This window comes from Oncorhynchus gorbuscha, unplaced genomic scaffold (genome assembly GCF_021184085.1).
Source record: "Oncorhynchus gorbuscha isolate QuinsamMale2020 ecotype Even-year unplaced genomic scaffold, OgorEven_v1.0 Un_scaffold_2177, whole genome shotgun sequence".
Taxonomy (NCBI): Eukaryota; Metazoa; Chordata; class Actinopteri; order Salmoniformes; family Salmonidae; genus Oncorhynchus; species Oncorhynchus gorbuscha.
This window is the reverse complement of record NW_025746752.1, coordinates 4,166-22,373: the sequence shown is the minus strand read 5'-3', so window position 1 is coordinate 22,373 and position 18,208 is coordinate 4,166. Positions and strand designations below refer to the sequence as shown.

At 46.3% G+C, this 18,208-nt stretch overlaps 3 protein-coding genes across 3 annotated transcripts; 2 read left to right on the top strand and 1 right to left on the bottom strand.

Moving 5' to 3' along the window:
- The first annotated feature begins 228 nt into the window (after positions 1–228).
- zswim2 (zinc finger, SWIM-type containing 2) lies at positions 229–6,619 on the top strand. Its single transcript, XM_046338773.1, has 9 exons — positions 229–914; positions 1,034–1,110; positions 1,192–1,232; positions 1,374–1,608; positions 1,845–2,102; positions 2,225–2,309; positions 2,409–2,500; positions 2,922–3,090; positions 5,664–6,619. Exons 1-9 carry the CDS (start codon positions 765–767, stop codon positions 5,742–5,744), a joined length of 1,188 nt encoding a protein of 395 aa, XP_046194729.1. The 5' UTR covers positions 229–764; the 3' UTR covers positions 5,745–6,619.
- A 545-nt stretch (positions 6,620–7,164) lies between these two features.
- On the bottom strand, positions 7,165–8,899 carry LOC124025109. The gene is made up of 4 exons (XM_046338776.1): positions 8,872–8,899; positions 8,497–8,683; positions 8,194–8,404; positions 7,165–8,085 (listed from the first exon to the last, which is right to left on the bottom strand). Exons 2-4 carry the CDS (start codon positions 8,673–8,675, stop codon positions 7,165–7,167), a joined length of 1,311 nt encoding a protein of 436 aa, XP_046194732.1. The 5' UTR covers positions 8,676–8,683; positions 8,872–8,899.
- Positions 8,900–15,132: 6,233 nt separating this feature from the next.
- On the top strand, positions 15,133–16,393 carry LOC124025106 (dystrotelin-like; the record flags this gene model as incomplete). Its single annotated transcript, XM_046338772.1, has 5 exons — positions 15,133–15,159; positions 15,407–15,481; positions 15,900–16,101; positions 16,186–16,271; positions 16,356–16,393. Coding segments are annotated over exons 1-5 (420 nt in total), but the record flags the coding sequence as incomplete, so codon positions are not given.
- Positions 16,394–18,208: the final 1,815 nt, after the last annotated feature.

The following is an 18,208-nucleotide window of genomic DNA, read 5'->3' as shown; positions in this document are numbered from 1 at the left end:
CTAACCATCTACAGGTAAGACAACCGTCATAACATGCTAATATCATGGTATTGTGCTTATTACCAATTGTACACGGGCTGCAGGTAGCCTAGTGGTTAGAGCATTGGGCAAGTAAGTGAAAGGTTGCTGGATCAAATTCCCCGAGCTGATGAAAACAAATTTAAGGAAAAATATGTCGTTCTGCCCCTGAACAAGGCAGTTAACCCAGTGTAGGCCGTCAGTGTAAATAAGAATGTGGACAGATCTCTGGCTGACACAGCACCCCAGATGTACACACTGCTATCTTCACCTAATCCCTCAGCACTGATACACACACACACACAAACAAATACACACACACACAAAAACAAACACACACACAAATAAAGTTCATGACACTGTTGTGTCAGGTTGGGTATCAAATGCTGGCCATAAAAAAATGCGTCATGATTTTACATCATTGTGAACCTCTAGTGGTAGGCCGTGTTAAATAACGGTTTTTAAAAAATAGCATGTAATATCGCATGAATTCACAAGGGGGCACACATGTACCAAGGCATCTTTCTGGATTACCATGACTACGGCAAACAGGTGTCTATTAGTTGTTGTTGCTTACGTCAGTTTCAGAGCGTTTAACAATAAGCTAGCTAGCTGCATAGTTAGCTACTAAAGTTTAAACCTTTGCTGATATAGCAGGGCACGCACATCGACTTAGTATGAAGACATGGCTCTCGTCTTCTCTCCTCCTCAGTCCTCTTCCCTAGAAATGCTGTGAGAGTTGTGCTATGTTCAGGAAAACTGTCTGGAAGAATACCGTGAGTGATGCCGTTAGCTGGCACCAGGACGAGGCCCTGAACACGACCATGTTCATCCTGAAAGAGTATGGTCCGACCGGATTCCTACTCAAAGAGGAGGGGGAACCCAAAAACTTCAAAGTAGGCCTGCATGTGCAACATCCTAACTTGACATCATCAACATTATAGTCCTATTTACATTTTGACACGAAATACTTTCTTAATTCTTAATCAGGTAGCCTATTCTTCATATTCCACAGGTGTTCTTGGGAGACCCTCATACATGTACCTGTTCAACATTCCACAAAGAGAAAGACCTCTGCAAACACATCTGCTGGTAATAATGAAGAAAACATACCGATCACACATAAAAGATAGTGCATGCTCATTCTGTACAATAATTCTACTCTCATTGTAGGGTTTTATTGCGGAAATTCCGACTGCCTAGAGAACATGAATGTAAGTTTCACTTAGGCATAACATAGGCTACAATGCATATGCCAAATTGCAATTCAAACCCTAGGCACTCTGTAGAAATGGTTGGATTTTTAACAGCATATCCTTAAACTCTACTGTGCCCTCTGGTATGTACACTTGCAGATTGCTTCCAGCAGGTCCTGGTTGGAAGGCAGATCCTGGAGCTGCTACAGGGTTTACACAGGAGCAGAACCCCCCGGCCTGTACACCCACCCTGCTCTGAGGCTGACCCTAACCCCAGACCAGACCCAGCTGAGGGGGCCGGGGGGGTCAGACAGAAGGAGATCGAAGCCGAGGATGTGTGTCCCATCTGTCAAGAGGAGTTGCTGGGGAAACGTCTGCCTGTGTCTTACTGCAGGTCAGATCATCACGTGGATTATAATGTCAACACACTTACTGGGCCACCCTTGGTATACCTATTAAATGCTTACTAGATCTTAATGATATGATGGAGAACACAAAGGAAGGTGATTTGAGGACAGGGGAAATGTGCCTGAACTGACCTACTGTTTTACTGCAACAACAGAGGAACATGTGAGTGGAGGGAAAATGCCTTCTGCCACCAACTGTCATCCCCTATGTCCTCTCACTCAGGTTTGGCTGTGGCAACAACGTCCATATCTCCTGTATGAAGGTGTGGGCAGACCACCAGGCACGTCCGGAGGGGGAGGGGGAAGCCATGGTGAAGTGCCCGCTGTGCCGGGAGGACTTTGGGCCGGTCAAGCTGCTTCTGGAGCAGGTGAGGAATGTGGCTAAGCTCCACACAGCTGCTGAGAGAGAGAGGCCCGACAGACACCTCGGGGTGCTCTGCAACAACTGCAGGGTCTGCCCCATCACTGGCAAGTGCTTCAAGTAAGTCTTGTTGTCATAACGCCCAGTTCCAATAGACCTTGAGCTCGAATTTACGTACTTTCCCCCATCCACTTACTTATACTGTTGTGGATCAACTATTCATGTCTATGACTTCCCTTTAGGTGCACAGTCTGCCGGTACTATCACCTTTGCGAGGACTGTATAAGAAGGTGCTGTCACCCTCAGCATCCGTTTGCCATACGTACGGTAAGCAGTCTTCAGTTAGACTCTGTGAGCATTTCTGCATATATTTGCGTCAGGAAGTAGACATGATAAACTTATGACATCAGCTATTATGTCCATCAGAAAAGGACTGCGAAGTGGCTGTCCTTGGGTCAGCGTGTGTTCAACACACTGGGTGAACCACGTGAGATGACCACTCAGTCAGTCGGTGACAGGTGAGCACTGGAATCTCCATAAGAACCCTGTATAAATAGATTATTATGCTCAGTGCCTGAACACCTTGAATGACATTTAGACAAAATGTTGTCACACATACAGGCTGTTACACTTTACAACCTGCTGCAATAAGCATTGTGATTCATATTTAAGTGCAGTTAATGACATTTATCTTTTTAATAGATGTTTTCTTGTCACATACACCAGATAGGAGCAGTGAAAGTGTTGTTTTACAGGGTCAGCCATAGTAGTACAGCACCCCTGGAGTAAATTAGGGTTAAGAGCCTTGCTCAAGGGCAGAGATTTTTTCACTGGTATTCGAACCAGCGACCTTTCGGTTACAAGCCCAACATTCTAAGCACTCAACTTCCTGCCATTAAAATATAGCCCATGAGTCTCTGGTTTCCTTTCCCCCTTCAGCATGATTCCTGTTGAGAGTGACCCACTGCCAGAGCACCTGGTCAGGAGCCTCCTTTCGGTCAGGGTGAGGAGAGGCTGCCCCCTGCTGGACCCTGGGCAGCAGTGTAGGATCTGCCTGAAGAGCTTCCAGCAAGGGCAGCAGGCCAGACACTTGCCCTGCCATCACAGGGTAAAGACTTAACTCAAATGATCCTGTCACCGCCAAGTAAAGAGTTAGGTAAACGGACCCTGACATGTTCTGCCACCACAAGGTTAAGAGTTTGATAAACTGCCCTGACCTGGGCCTCCCGAGTGGCGCGGTGGTCTAAGGCACTGCCTCACCCTTCTTTGGACACTGTGTTAACTAACCTCCAGACGAGCTTCAATGCCATACAACTCTCCTTCCGTGGCCTCCAACTGCTCTTAAATGCAAGTAAAAACTAAATGCATGCTTTTCAACCGATGCTGCCCACACCTGCCCAACCGTTCAGCATCACCACTCTGGAAGGTTCTGACTTAGAATATGTGGACAACTACAAAAACCTATGTGTCTGATTAGACTGTAAACTCTCCTTCCAGACTCACATTAAGCATCTCCAATCCAAAATTAAATCAAGAATCGGCTTCCTATTTCTCAACAAAGCATCCTTCACTCATGCTGCCAAACATACCCTCGTAAAACTGACTATCCTACCGATCCTTGACATTGGTGATGTCATTTACAAAATAGCCTCCAACACTCTACACAGCAAATTGGATGCAGTCTATCACAGCGCCATCCGTTTTGTCACCAAAGCCCCATATACTACCCACCACTGCGACCAGTATGCTCTCGTTGGCTGGCCCTCGCTTCATATTCGTTGACAAAACCCACTGGCTCCAGGTCATCTATAAGTCTTTGCTAGGTAAAGCCCCGCCTTATCTCAGCTCACTGGTCACCATAGCAGCACCCACTCGTAGCAGACGCTCCAGCAAGTATATCTCACTGGTCACCCCCAAAGCCAATTCCTCCTTTGGCCGCCTTTCCTTCTAGTTCTCTGCTGCCAATGACTGGAACGAACTGCAAAAATCACTGAAGCTAGAGACTCATATCTCCCTCACTGACTTTAAGCAGCAGCTGTCAGAGCAGCTCACAGATCACTGCACCTGTACATAGCCCATCTGTAAATAGCACATCCAACTGCCTCATTTTTATTGCCTTACCTCCCTTATCCTACTTCATCTGCACACACTGTATATAGACCTTATCTATTGTATTATTGACTGCACGTTTGTTTATTCCATGTGTAACTCTGTGTTGTTGTTTGTGTCACACTGCTTTGCTTTATCTTGGCCAGGTCACAGTTGTAAATGACAACTTGTTCTCCACTAGCCTACCTGGTTAAATAAAGGTGTTCTCCACTAGCCTACCTGGTTAAATAAAGGTGTTCTCCACTAGCCTACCTGGTTAAATAAAGGTGTTCTCCACTAGCCTACCTGGTTAAATAAAGGTGTTCTCAACTAGCCTACCTGGTTAAATAAAGGTGTTCTCCACTAGCCTACCTGGTTAAATAAAGGTGTTCTCCACTAGCCTACCTGGTTAAATAAAGGTGTTCTCCACTAGCCTACCTGGTTAAATAAAGGTGTTCTCCACTAGCCTACCTGGTTAAATAAAGGTGTTCTCCACTAGCCTACCTGGTTAAATAAAGGTGTTCTCCACTAGCCTACCTGGTTAAATAAAGGTGTTCTCCACTAGCCTACCTGGTTAAATAAAGGTGTTCTCCACTAGCCTACCTGGTTAAATAAAGGTGTTCTCCACTAGCCTACCTGGTTAAATAAAGGTGTTCTCCACTAGCCTACCTGGTTAAATAAAGGTGTTCTCCACTAGCCTACCTGGTTAAATAAAGGTGTTCTCCACTAGCCTACCTGGTTAAATAAAGGTGTTCTCCACTAGCCTACCTGGTTAAATAAAGGTGTTCTCCACTAGCCTACCTGGTTAAATAAAGGTGTTCTCCACTAGCCTACCTGGTTAAATAAAGGTGTTCTCCACTAGCCTACCTGGTTAAATAAAGGTGTTCTCCACTAGCCTACCTCGTTAAATAAAGGTGAAATAATAAAACATGTAAAAATAGCTGTGCCACTAGAGATTCTGGGTTTGAGTCCAGGCTGTCGCAGCCGGCCGCGACCGGGAGACCCATGGGATGGCACACAATTGGCCCAGGGTCATCCGAGTTAGGGGAGGGTTTGGCCGGCAAGGTTGTCCTTGTCCCATCTCGCACTAGTGACTCCTGTGGTGGGCCGGGCGCAGTGCACGCTGACAGTCGCCAGGTGTTTCCTCTGACACATTGGTGCGGCTGGCTTCCGGGTTAAGTGGGCATTGTGTCAAGAAGCAGTGCGGCTTGGTTGGGTTGTGTTTTGGAGGACGCACGACTCTCGACCTTTGCCTCTCCCGAGTTCGTACGGGAGTTACAGCGATGAGACAAGACTAACTACCAATTGGATACCACGAAATTGGGGAGGAAAAAAAACGGGGTAAAAGAAAAATAATTACAATTTTTAAAAACTGCCTCTCCTGCTCTGCCACCACAAGGTAAACAGAGTAAGTCTAAAGTGGGTGATGCCCTGTCTTTAACTCTAAGGCCCCCAAAACCAAAATAGTCAAATTCCTGTTGACACTTTTAAATTCTGGACTAGTTTGAGTACGTTCTGAATGGATGTACTGTGTCCTGATATGGACGGCGAGAGCAGTAAATGAATTTGATCAATCTTTGTCCCCTACTACAGTTCCACACAGACTGTGTCGACCCGTTGCTTCGGAGGTCCAACTCCTGTCCCCTGGACGGATACGCCATCTACAACCCCTAACATGGAGCAGCAGTGGGGGAAGGGAACACCCAAGCTGGCCTCCTCCCTTGACCATCCAAAGCTCTCAGAGCAGCACAGACTGGAGCTGTTTGTCCCAGGAGTAGCTCTGCTGGACAGAGCAGCCAGAGTGGTTCCCTCCCTGAGTATGTTCAGCTCCGAGGGCTCAGCTGATGCCCTAGTACCTCTCCCTCAGGACACTATGGTCGTCGGCTTACAAGGTCTACGCATCAATACAGTGAACATTGAGAGCATGGAGGGTGGAAAAAGCAGGACAGAGAAAGATGGAAGTCCAGTCAAATCAGTCATTCTCAACAAGACCCTTTCCTCCCAGCATCTAAGGACAGACGTGTCTAGAGTGAGGTTGGGATGCACAAAGTCAAGCTCCTCGACCAAGAGTTTGGCTCAAAACAATGCTACCTCAACTAACAGGCTGGGTGGGGTCTATGGAGGAACGGGAAGGGCCCAGCCGAGTCTGTTTGTGGGTGTAAACAGGTCAGACAGGGACATGACTGCTGCTGCTGCTCAGACCAGAGCTGTCATCACCCTGTGGAGAGCCAGGCCCCAGTGGAAGAGGAGACCCAGGGTACCCAGACCCAGTACAGGAGACAGCCAGCAAGCCATGGGCCTGAGGATGACAGGGGTACTGATCAATGCTCCACACCAGGGAGAAAAGCAGTGAGAGATTTTAGAACATATTTTGTTGTGAACAGACTACTGCTTTTGACTACATAGGTATTGAGAGTATGGTACAGTCGTACTACTTAGAGTAGTTTTTCATACAGTACATTCAGAAAGTATTCAGACCCCTTGATTCTTTTCAACATTTTGTTATGTTACAGCCTTATTCTAAAATTGATTAAAACGTTTTTTTCTCAGTTGTACTAGTTAGTTTATTTCTACATAAAGGAAATGGATGGTTAGATATCTACACTGCACAGCCGTGTGTTCACTTCACCTAAGTCTGTTTGGCTTTCATTTCCCTGTGTTTTTACAAGTGCTATTTTCATTGACACAGTTTTTCAATCTCCATTTTATTCGCTTAACAGAGCTTGTATTAAACAAATGTCAAAATGAAATACAAAATGAGCTTTTACCTGGACATATAAAAGTACCACAGACATACTGACACATAATCAAATCAAACGTTTTAAAAGTTACATTTTTAAATGATCAATCTATTTACATTTTCAGCTTGCCGTTTTTCATCTAAGACATATTGAAGCAGTGGCCCAGGTGATATCAAAATGACTAAAGGACCCACACCCCTATGTCTTTATTTTAATTCCCTGTCCCCCAGGAGGCCTTTTTGCCTTCTGGTAGGCCGTCATTGTAAATAAGAATTTGTTCTTAACTGACTTGCCAAGTTAGATCAAGGTTAGATCAAAATAAAACCATCAGTCCAGACTAAACGCGCTGTTGCTCATCCTGACTTAATATTCCTCTTCTCATCCTGTGTGGACATCCTGACATCCTGACTCTGAGTTGTAACCCTGTAATCCTGACTCTGAGTTGTAACCCTGTGTGGTGACATCCTGACTCTGAGTTGTAACCCTGTTGTAACCCTGGTGACATCCTGACTCTGAGTTGTAACCCTGTGTAATCCTGACTCTGAGTTGTAACCCTGTGTGGTGACATCCTGACTCTGAGTTGTAACCCTGTGTGGTGACATCCTGACTCTGAGTTGTAACCCTGGTGGTGACATCCTGACATGACCATTGAGAACAGTAACTGTCACTGGTGGCAGTTTGACCAGGGCGTCCTCAATGTCCTTCAGAGCCTCTCTCCCCTCCCACCTTCCTCGCAGAACATTTCTGATGACATGGTCCTCTACAGTGAACACCCGGCTGACCAGATCATCAGATTGTATGGAGAGCTTCCCTCTAGTTATCCTTCCCATCAGGGATAGTATGTACGACATTGAGCAATGCTTACAAGTCACCATCTTTTCAGTGGTGTCCACCCTCTCCAGGTGGTGCGCTTCTGGGCAAGTGTACTCTTGGGACAACCAGTATCCAATGATGTTCCCCTCAAACTTCTCAGGCTGTACCATGTTGTGTGGCAGATCGCATTTCCTACCACTGGCCACGTTGACCAGAGTAGATTCTGGTGTTGTGTTCAGCACGGTTTTACCCCCATACTTAGCAACAGAAACATTGGTGACCCGGTACCATTTCCCCTCTTCGACCGTGTTTTCACGACCCCACACGGTCAGGTTTGTGAGTGTTGTTGAATCATCTACAATATGACCGACTAGGTATTCCACCATGGGCATGCTTATGTTCAATCTCGTTTTACAATGGCCCTCTTTCAGTTTCTGAATCACCTCCACTGTAACGTTCACCTACAATGCATGAAAAACACCAAAAGGAGAAATACATTACAGGGCACTGAACTAGACAAGGTTTAAACATACAGTACTTCATTGATAGTGAATTATTATTATAGCTACCTTCTGTTTTACAGCATTTCCTGTGTTTTCTTTGTCCTCTTGAAGGTCAGCTAGCGCCACATCCTTGACCCTCCCGTCAAGGTCGCTGTTGAATTTGAAGGGTAAATCTTCGAGGATGGAAAATGTGGATGTGTATGTAAACATGATCTGCATCTTGTTGTTTCTGCTTATGGATGGCTGGAGCACCACATTCACCAACTTCACTGGAGTTCTGCAAAAACATGCATTATAACAGATGAATAACAGATATTCCTAATCACAGAGCACTCAAAGCCTTTGCAGAGCCCTTCATACCCTACTTACCTACGACTCTCTGCTGTGGCAAAGCGGTCTCGCAGCTGCGGCTGAAAAACCATCAGATTCCTGCTCTCATCTTCTTGCTGTAAAACGGCATTGAAATATCCTGTCTTCTTCCCTCTCTTCACTGCTGAGACATTGTGGATGTAACCGCAGGCCTTGATTACTTCCTGCAAATTGCCCATTATGGAGCCTATTGGAGGGACAACATGCAGCATTGGAAAGGAAATACATCTAAGCTATAGACATGCATAACCTAGATATTCAGAGTCAGGGATACTCCGTTGGGGGATTAGGAATTTTAATAGGCACCATGTTGGCACAATAAGCTTCACAACAGTCAGCAACATTCTAGACTAGATTAGATGGGCAGGGCTGTACCTGCTCTGATGCTTGGTGGGACTGGGGGTGGGTCAGGGCACTAGAGTCTTTGAAGGTGGTCCAGTCCAGCTCTTTGAGTCTGGGGAAGTTTGCGATGATCTCTTGCTTATGCAGGAGGGCCACAAAACCATGGCAGTACTTCTCTCCTCTCTCTCTCAGCATGTCCAGTAGCTTGATGACTGTAGTCTCTGGAGGCTGACTGGATTGCAGGTGGGAGAGGATGTTGTATTCACGCTGCTCCACTAGTTTCTTTGAATGGACGTACTGGAGAATATTGTCGGATTCCGCTGACAGAATCTCTGTTAGGAGCAGCTTATTCTCCAGTAGAAACTTCCCATTCCTCTCTGGGGTGGTTGGCTGTTGTTGGCCCATTCCTCTCTGGGGTGGTTGGCTGTTGTTGGCCCATTCCTCTCTGGGGTGGTTGGCTGGGGCCCATTCCTCTCTGGGGTGGTTGGCTGTTGTTGGCCCATTCCTCTCTGGGGTGGTTGGCTGTTGTTGGCCCATTCCTCTCTGGGGTGGTTGGCTGTTGTTGGCCCATTCCTCTCTGGGGTGGTTGGCTGTTGTTGGCCCATTCCTCTCTGGGGTGGTTGGCTGTTGTTGGCCCATTCCTCTCTGGGGTGGTTGGCTGGTTGGCCCATTCCTCATTCCTCTCTGGGGTGGTTGGCTGTTGTTGGCCCATTCCTCTCTGGGGTGGTTGGCTGGGTTCCTCTCTGGGGTGGTTGGCTGTTGTTGGCCCATTCCTCTCTGGGGTGGTTGGCTGTTGTTGGCCCATTCCTCTCTGGGGTGGTTGGCTGTTGTTGGCCCATTCCTCTCTGGGGTGGTGGCTTTCCCATTCCTCTCTGGGGTGGTTGGCTGTTGTTGGCCCATTCCTCTCTGGGGTGGTTGGCTGTTGTTGGCCCATTCCTCTCTGGGGTGGTTGGCTGTTGTTGGCCCATTCCTCTCTGGGGTGGTTGGCTGTTGTTGGCCCATTCCTCTCTGTTAAGGCTGTGTTCAGGGGTGGTTGGCTGTTGTTGGCCTAGGACACAACGTTAAGGCGTGCAACTTTTGATCTCTTGTCTTGCCTCTTTAAGGTATCAAAAGGTCAAAAGTAATATCGCTCACTGGAAAGCCACCTTGACATACAAGGCGTTGTAATTAACAGAGGTAGCTGAAGTCGTCGGGTATGCCTTCCCAATCTATAATTAATACACGGTTATTTGAGCCACAACAGACAGCCGGTGCACAAGAGCAAAGTCAAGAGTATTGACCCGCACAAAACTAGCAGAAGGATGGTCTCTTTAACAAGCTGATAATACTGGTTCGTTCCAACGTTTTTTTTCAACAAAGTAAGTCATGATATTTTGTATATTATTAGTTATGTCACTTTTAACCCAAACTATAAGATGTTTTTGCTGAAATGTTTGTAAACAATCTATCTATAGCTTCAAAATATGTTTCAAACTATGATATTGATGTCATATAACTACCATATTGATGTCAATTAAATATAATATTGATGTCATACAACTTTCATACTGATGTCAGTCCGTGCATCCATAACTACATATTAATTTTAAAGTTTTAGCTACAGATCCGGACACATTCCTCAACTTTATAGTTGAGGAGGGGTGTCGCCGATTTGGCAGAAAAACGAATTGGGGTACAATTCAAAATATACGACCTGGAACCGCGCAGGAGCGGAGAGACACTTTAACCATTTTACCTGGACCAGAGGAGTCATTTTTCTAAAGCATTATCCTGCACTACATAGCCATTATTTTAAAACCAAACAGTTTCACGATGTCTAATAAGTAATGCTAGCTAGCTAAAAGTCCTGGTAAATAACGGTAAGGAAATTGATCGTGCTATCAGGAATCCTTGGGACGTCCCTACCCCAAGTTGAAAATGGTTCAGGTAGGGTTATTATAGTTGGTTAGGGTAGGAGTTAAGGTTTAACCGTAAGGAAATAGTTATGTACCGCTTCTTGTCTTCTGCTTTTTCCCGCGCTCTCACTGAACAAAGAAAAATAAGGTTACTCTTTAGTGTTACTAGCAGCTTCAACATTTCCCTGACTGTGGGCGGGTGCAGATCGTCTTCTTCTTCTTTGGTATCATGTCGTTCGCACATTTTATTTGGTGCATGCCGCCACCTTTTTTACATTTTATTTTATTAATATCAAATCAATACATAAAGCACATGAGGGAACACAAGCATACATAGATTACAAACAATAGACAATCGAGCTAGGGGGTACAATATCACATTACAATTACACAAGGACCTTATTAAGGGACATGCATATACTTACAATTCTAACAGCTTTTTTGTTAGTAGAGCATTTAACCGTCTTAAAATACAGTTCAATTTCTTTTTGTAGGGTACGAAAATGTGGTTTTCTGTTTGTAAATGTACATTTGTGTATATGAATGCCGCCACCTACTGTGCGGTAGTTATATAGTTATATCACGTTACATTTGTGGTACAAAAATAAAAAGGGGGAACATTTTTCTAAAAATCACCACCAACCATCCCTTCGCCTATATACCAATATGTCATACACATAAAATCTCAAAACATCTTATAACCCTTCTGCAGTAAAATCTCAAAACATCTTTATAACCCTTCTGCAGTAAAATCTCGAACACTCAGGTACTTCTCGGCAGCAACCACCTACACTCATTAAAATCCCACTACCCTATTCCACTACTTTGACCCTACCTGCTCCTGCACCATGCCTACTGCCTGGGAGGACTGGACACCATCACTCAACACGCCCTGTAACTCTTCTGAAGTCAAATCTCATATACCCAAATAATTCTCTGCAGCTGCCACCGCAACACCTATTTTCTGTGAGCCAACCTTACTGAAGCATGAATCACTCGTTGGCCTATCCCTCGATGCTGGCACAAATCTACTACTCACTGGGATCCTCTCAGGATCCCTCACCCTTGACCCATCTCCCTCTACTTTCTTCATTGCCTCAGCATATGATACCTTCTGCACTACTCTGACTCTGGCCACCTCAACCTGCCTCTTTCGCACCGGACACTTCCGATCCCCAGGAACATGGGCACCCCTACAATTGACACACAAATTTATCCACCAAAACTTCACAGTCCTCTGTCCCATGCCCTCCCCCACACTACCTACATATTGGAATCTCCCTCCTACACTCTGCTGTGACATGACCACAAGCGTGGCACCTGCGTCAATCACGGACTACAAGATGAAATCCAGCCCAGTCACGGACCAGGATGTCTTGCTCCCAGGCAGACTAAATAACTTTTTTGCCCGCTTTGAGGACAATACAGTGCCACTGACACGGCCTGCAACGGAAACATGCGGTCTCTCCTTCACTACAGCCGAGGTGAGTAAGACATTTAAACGTGTTAACCCTCGCAAGGCTGCAGGCCCAGACGGCATCCCCAGCCGCGCCCTCAGAGCATGCGCAGACCAGCTGGCCGGTGTGTTTACGGACATATTCAATCAATCCCTATACCAGTCTGCTGTTCCCACATGCTTCAAGAGGGCCACCATTGTTCCTGTTCCCAAGAAAGCTAAGGTAACTGAGCTAAACGACTACCGCCCCGTAGCACTCACTTCCGTCATCATGAAGTGCTTTGAGAGACTAGTCAAGGACCATATCACCTCCACCCTACCTGACACCCTAGACCCACTCCAATTTGCTTACCGCCCAAATAGGTCCACAGACGATGCAATCTCAACCACACTGCACACTGCCCTAACCCACCTGGACAAGAGGAATACCTATGTGAGAATGCTGTTCATCGACTACAGCTCGGCATTCAACACCATAGTACCCTCCAAGCTCGTCATCAAGCTCGAGACCCTGGGTCTCGACCCCGCCCTGTGCAACTGGGTACTGGACTTCCTGACGGGCCGCCCCCAGGTGGTGAGGGTAGGCAACAACATCTCCTCCCCGCTGATCCTCAACACGGGGGCCCCACAAGGGTGCGTTCTGAGCCCTCTCCTGTACTCCCTGTTCACCCACGACTGCGTGGCCACGCACGCCTCCAACTCAATCATCAAGTTTGCGGACGACACAACAGTGGTAGGCTTGATTACCAACAACGACGAGACGGCCTACAGGGAGGAGGTGAGGGCCCTCGGAGTGTGGTGTCAGGAAAATAACCTCACACTCAACGTCAACAAAACTAAGGAGATGATTGTGGACTTCAGGAAACAGCAGAGGGAACACCCCCTTATCCACATCGATGGAACAGTAGTGGAGAGGGTAGCTAGTTAAGTTCCTCGGCATACACATCACAGACAAACTGAATTGGTCCACTCACACTGACAGCGTCGTGAAGAAGGCGCAGCAGCGCCTATTCAACCTCAGGAGGCTGAAGAAATTCGGCTTGTCACCAAAAGCACTCACAAACTTCTACAGATGCACAATCGAGAGCATCCTGGCGGGCTGTATCACCGCCTGGTACGGCAACTGCTCCGCCCTCAACCGTAAGGCTCTCCAGAGGGTAGTGAGGACTGCACAACGCATCACCGGGGGCAAACTACCTGCCCTCCAGGACACCTACACCACCCGTTGTTACAGGAAGGCCATAAAGATCATCAAGGACATCAACCACCCAAACCACTGCCTGTTCACCCCGCTATCATCCAGAAGGCGAGGTCAGTACAGGTGCATCAAAGCTGGGACCGAGAGACTGAAAAACAGCTTCTATCTCAAGGCCATCAGACTGTTAAACAGCCACCACTAACACTGAGTGGCTGCTGCCAACACACTGTCATTGACACTGACCCAACTCCAGCCATTTTAATAATGGGAATTGATGGGAAATGATGTAAATATATCACTAGCCACTTTAAACAATGATACCTTATATAATGTTACTTACCCTACATTATTCATCTCATATGCATATGTATATACTGTACTCTACATCATCGACTGCATCCTTATGTAACACATGTATCACTAGCCACTTTAACTATGCCACTTTGTTTACTTTGTCTACACACTCATCTCATATGTATATACTGTACTCGATACCATCTACTGTATGCTGCTCTGTACCATCACTCATTCATATATCCTTATGTACATGTTCCTTATCCCCTTACACTGTGTATAAGACAGTAGTTTTGGAATTGTTAGTTAGATTACTTGTTGGTTATCACTGCATTGTCGGAACTAGAAGCACAAGCATTTCGCTACACTCGCATTAACATCTGCTAACCATGTGTATGTGACAAATAACATTTGATTTGATTTGATTTGATTTGAAACACTGCAGTGGATTTGGCACAAAAGCTCTAACAGGATTAATGATGTATCCTAACATGACTTTGTCGGGTAAAGACACTGATTCAACTCAGAAGGACTGACAGTGACTCCTCTGTTTCACCAGGCTCCCCACCAGGCCTGCGTCACACCAAACGGTTCGCATCACAAACACCAGGAAACTTCAACTTCAATTGCTCCACCTCCACACTTAACACTAAGCCAGAAATCCCTCCTTTCAAGGGTGCCCTGTTCCTAAGAGCAAAGCAAGAAACAGGCCTTGGCCCAAATTGCATTCCCGCTTCAGTGAGGTAAATGTGTGTGTGATCATCAGTAGCAAATGAGTACTATCCCCTGTCCAAAAGAATGATTTATGACCTATTACTTAATGTGTACTTCACGGATTCAACTGCACCCAACTCCTTTCTCACTCGCCCTGAAACCACAAATGGATCCGCCAAAAGACAAAGGTCCACTTTCTCACTCCTACTTAACCAGCTCTTTCTTTACCAGGACCAACATAGAATGTATGCAACATGACTCCAGGCTTAAAAGCTCAGCTAAACGCTTTATTACCACACCTTAACCAGCTCTTTCTTTACCATAACTGCCAAGCTCATTCACTTCCATTTCCCCTCATTCACTCCAGAACTCCAGAACTCATTCAAATCCAACCTCTGCTTTCCTCATTCTCTTCAACATCTTCTTCCTCTCTTTCCACCTCAATTCCTCCTCAGAAATCCAAGTGTCTGTGTCCCTGTCCTAATATTCCTGTTCTTGTTCCATGATTCCTCCTACGACCTCCTGCATACATGTCTCTCACGCCTTCTTTCCTCTCCGATCAATTCATTCGGTTGGCTAACAACAAATCTAGTCCCAGATATTCTAATCTGACACTTTATTTGTCCAATCATGTATCAGTCTGTATTTTAGATTTTCTTTTAGAGATAAGGCTTAGACCTTGTAATGTTATGTGTGTGTAAATGACCTTCATCACTCTTTACTCAGGCACAAGTGTGATACCCTCATGGATATGGATAGCATTGGTGAGTCAATTCTATGCTAGAGCTCAGAGGGTCACGTTCAGTAAAGGGCTCTATTCTATTCTGTTTAATCTCTTGTTGTGCATTGTGCCCTAGTCATGTATTACGATATCTACATATATGTTCTAGTTCTGTGGTCCATGCTCTATGTTCTAATGTTCTAGTGTTCTATTTCTATATTATGTGTTCTTCCTCATTATTCTGTGTGTTACTTGTGTTCCAAACCTCATTTTGTGTGTCTTCTTTTCAGAGGGGTTGAATGAAGTGCGTCCTGCTGTGTATCGCACTGCAATGAAGCTCCGCTCCTTACAGAAACTCTGCCATAGTAAGTGTGTGTGTGTGTGTGTGTGTGTGTGTGTGTGTGTGTGTGTGTGTGTGTGTGTGTGTGTGTGTGTGTGTGTGTGTGTGTGTGTGTGTGTGTGTGTGTGTGTGTGTGTGTGTGTGTGTGTGTGTGTGTGTGCGTGCGCGTGCGTGTGGTGTGTGTGTACCGCACTGCAATGAAGCTCCCCTCCTTACAGAAACTTTGCCATAGTAAGTGTGTGTGTGTGTGTGTGTGTGTGTGTGTGTGTGTGTGTGTGTGTGTGTGTGTGTGTGTGTGTGTGTGTGTGTGTGTGTGTGTGTGTGTGTGTGTGTGTGTGTGTGTGTGTGTGTGTGTGTGTGTGTGTGTGTTTAAATGAAATGCTTTTTAGGTGTGTGTAATCTGTTACAGTGTATGTTTGTAATGCTCTGAATGTGTGTTACAGTGCATGTTGTGACACTGCGGGAGCTCATCCCAGCCCTGTGCTCTCTGGGCGGAGCCCGGGACACTGGGGCGGGGCTTAGTGAACAGGAAGTGAGACAGTGCATAAACAGGATGTTCCAAAGCGTGTCACAGGAAGTACCTGGGCAGGTGTCGGCAGAGGCGCCAGAACAGACTTGCAGACTGCTGTACAGACTGTTTGACCGGTGAGGACACACAACTGTTCAAACACACACTACTGTTCAAACACACACTTCGTCTGTAAACTAAAGGGTGTATGTCTTTCCCAGGGGACAGACTGGCGCTGTCTGTCGCAGGTCAGTTGAAGCCGCTCTCATCTCTCTCTCAGCAGACACACTCTCAGCCAAACATAAAGGTAAGTAACACACACACACACACACACACACACACACACACACACATGATATACACTCTGTGTTCATTCCCTGTGATGTTGCAGCTCTGGTTCGTCTGGCAGAGAGGTGCAGTGGGAGAGAGAGTGGCACGGTGAGCAGGAGTGGTCTCAGAGTTGTCCTGCAAGACCTCAGCCAGGTTAGACACACTCACACACACACACACACACACACTGAGTACTACCTCACATGATTATCAAATCAAATTTTACTCGTCACATGCGACGAATACAACAGACCTTACAGAGAAATGCTTTACTTACGAGCTCCTTACCAACAATGCAGATTCCAAAAAATACAGATAAGAATGAGTAATTAAAGAGCAGCAGTAAAATAACAATAGCAAGACTATATACAGGGGTACCGATACAGGGTCAATGTGGAGACTATATACAGGGGGTACACAGAGTCAATGTGGAGACTATATACAGGGGGTACCGATACAGGGTCAATGTGGAGACTATATACAGGGGGTACCGATACAGGGTCAATGTGGAGACTATATACAGGGGGTACCGGTACAGGGTCAATGTGGAGACTATATACAGGGGGTACCGGTACAGGGTCAATGTGGAGACTATATACAGGGGGTACCGGTACAGGGTCAATGTGGAGACTATATACAGGGGGTACCGGTACAGGGTCAATGTGGAGACTATATACAGGGGGTACCGACAGGGTCAATGTGGAGACTAGGGGTACCGGTACAGAGTCAATGTGGAGACTATATACAGGGGGTACCGGTACAGGGTCAATGTGGAGACTATATACAGGGGGTACCGGTACAGGGTCAATGTGGAGACTATATACAGGGGGGTACCGGTACAGGGTCAATGTGGAGACTATATACAGGGGGTACCGATACAGGGTCAATGTGGAGACTATATACAGGGGGTATATACAGGGGGGTACCGATACAGGGTCAATGTGGAGACTATATACAGGGGGTACCGATACAGGGTCAATGTGGAGACTATATACAGGGGGTACCGGTACAGGGTCAATGTGGAGACTATATACAGGGGGTACCGGTACAGGGTCAATGTGGAGACTATATACAGGGTACCGGGGTCAATGTGGAGACTATATACAGGGGTACCGGTACAGGAGAGACTATATACAGGGGGTACCGGTACAGGGTCAATGTGGAGACTATATACAGGGGTATTAATGTGGAGACTATATACAGGGGGTACATACAGGGTCAATGTGGAGACTATATACAGTGGGTAGTGTACAGGGTCAATGTGGAGACTATATACAGGGGGTACCGATACAGAGTCAATGTGGAGATATATCTGGGTACCAGTACAGAGTCATGTGGAGTGACCGGTACAGGGTCAATGTGTCTAGCCTATGTGGAGACTATATACAGGGTGTGTACAGGGTCAATGTGGAGACTATATACAGGGGTACCGGTACAGGGTCAATGTGGAGACTATATACAGGGGGGGTACCAGGGTCAATGTGGAGACTATATACAGGGGGAACAGAGTCATGTGGAGACTATATACAGGGGTACCGGTACAGAGTCAATGTGGAGTCTATCCGGGGGTACCGGTACAGGGTCAATGTGGAGACTATATACAGGGTAGGTACCGGTACAGGGTCAATGAGAGACTATATACAGGGGTACCGGTGTCAATGTGGAGACTATATACAGGGGGTACCGGTACAGAGTCAATGTGGAGACTATATACAGGGGGTTACCGGTACAGGGTCAATGTGGAGACTATATACAGGGGGTACCGGTACAGGAGAACTATATACATGTGTTTGGAGACTTCAGCTGAATGTGGAGACTATCCCGTTCAATGTGGAGACTATATACCTCAATGTGGAGACTATATCAGTGGGGTCAATGTGGAGACTATATACAGTGTGTCTGTAGGTGCCGGCT

Coding starts and splice junctions, on each gene's coding strand:
- LOC124025109 (XM_046338776.1), bottom strand. CDS start 8,675: ATGGGCAATTTGCAGGAAGTAATCAAGGCCTGCGGTTACATCCACAAT. Junction 8,405..8,496: donor GCCACAGCAGAGAGTCGTAG/GTAAGTAGGGTA, acceptor ATGTTTTTGCAG/AACTCCAGTGAAGTTGGTGA. Junction 8,086..8,193: donor GAAATGCTGTAAAACAGAAG/GTAGCTATAATA, acceptor CATGCATTGTAG/GTGAACGTTACAGTGGAGGT.
- zswim2 (XM_046338773.1), top strand. CDS start 765: ATGTTCAGGAAAACTGTCTGGAAGAATACCGTGAGTGATGCCGTTAGC. Junction 915..1,033: donor GGGAACCCAAAAACTTCAAA/GTAGGCCTGCAT, acceptor CATATTCCACAG/GTGTTCTTGGGAGACCCTCA. Junction 2,103..2,224: donor ATCACTGGCAAGTGCTTCAA/GTAAGTCTTGTT, acceptor ACTTCCCTTTAG/GTGCACAGTCTGCCGGTACT.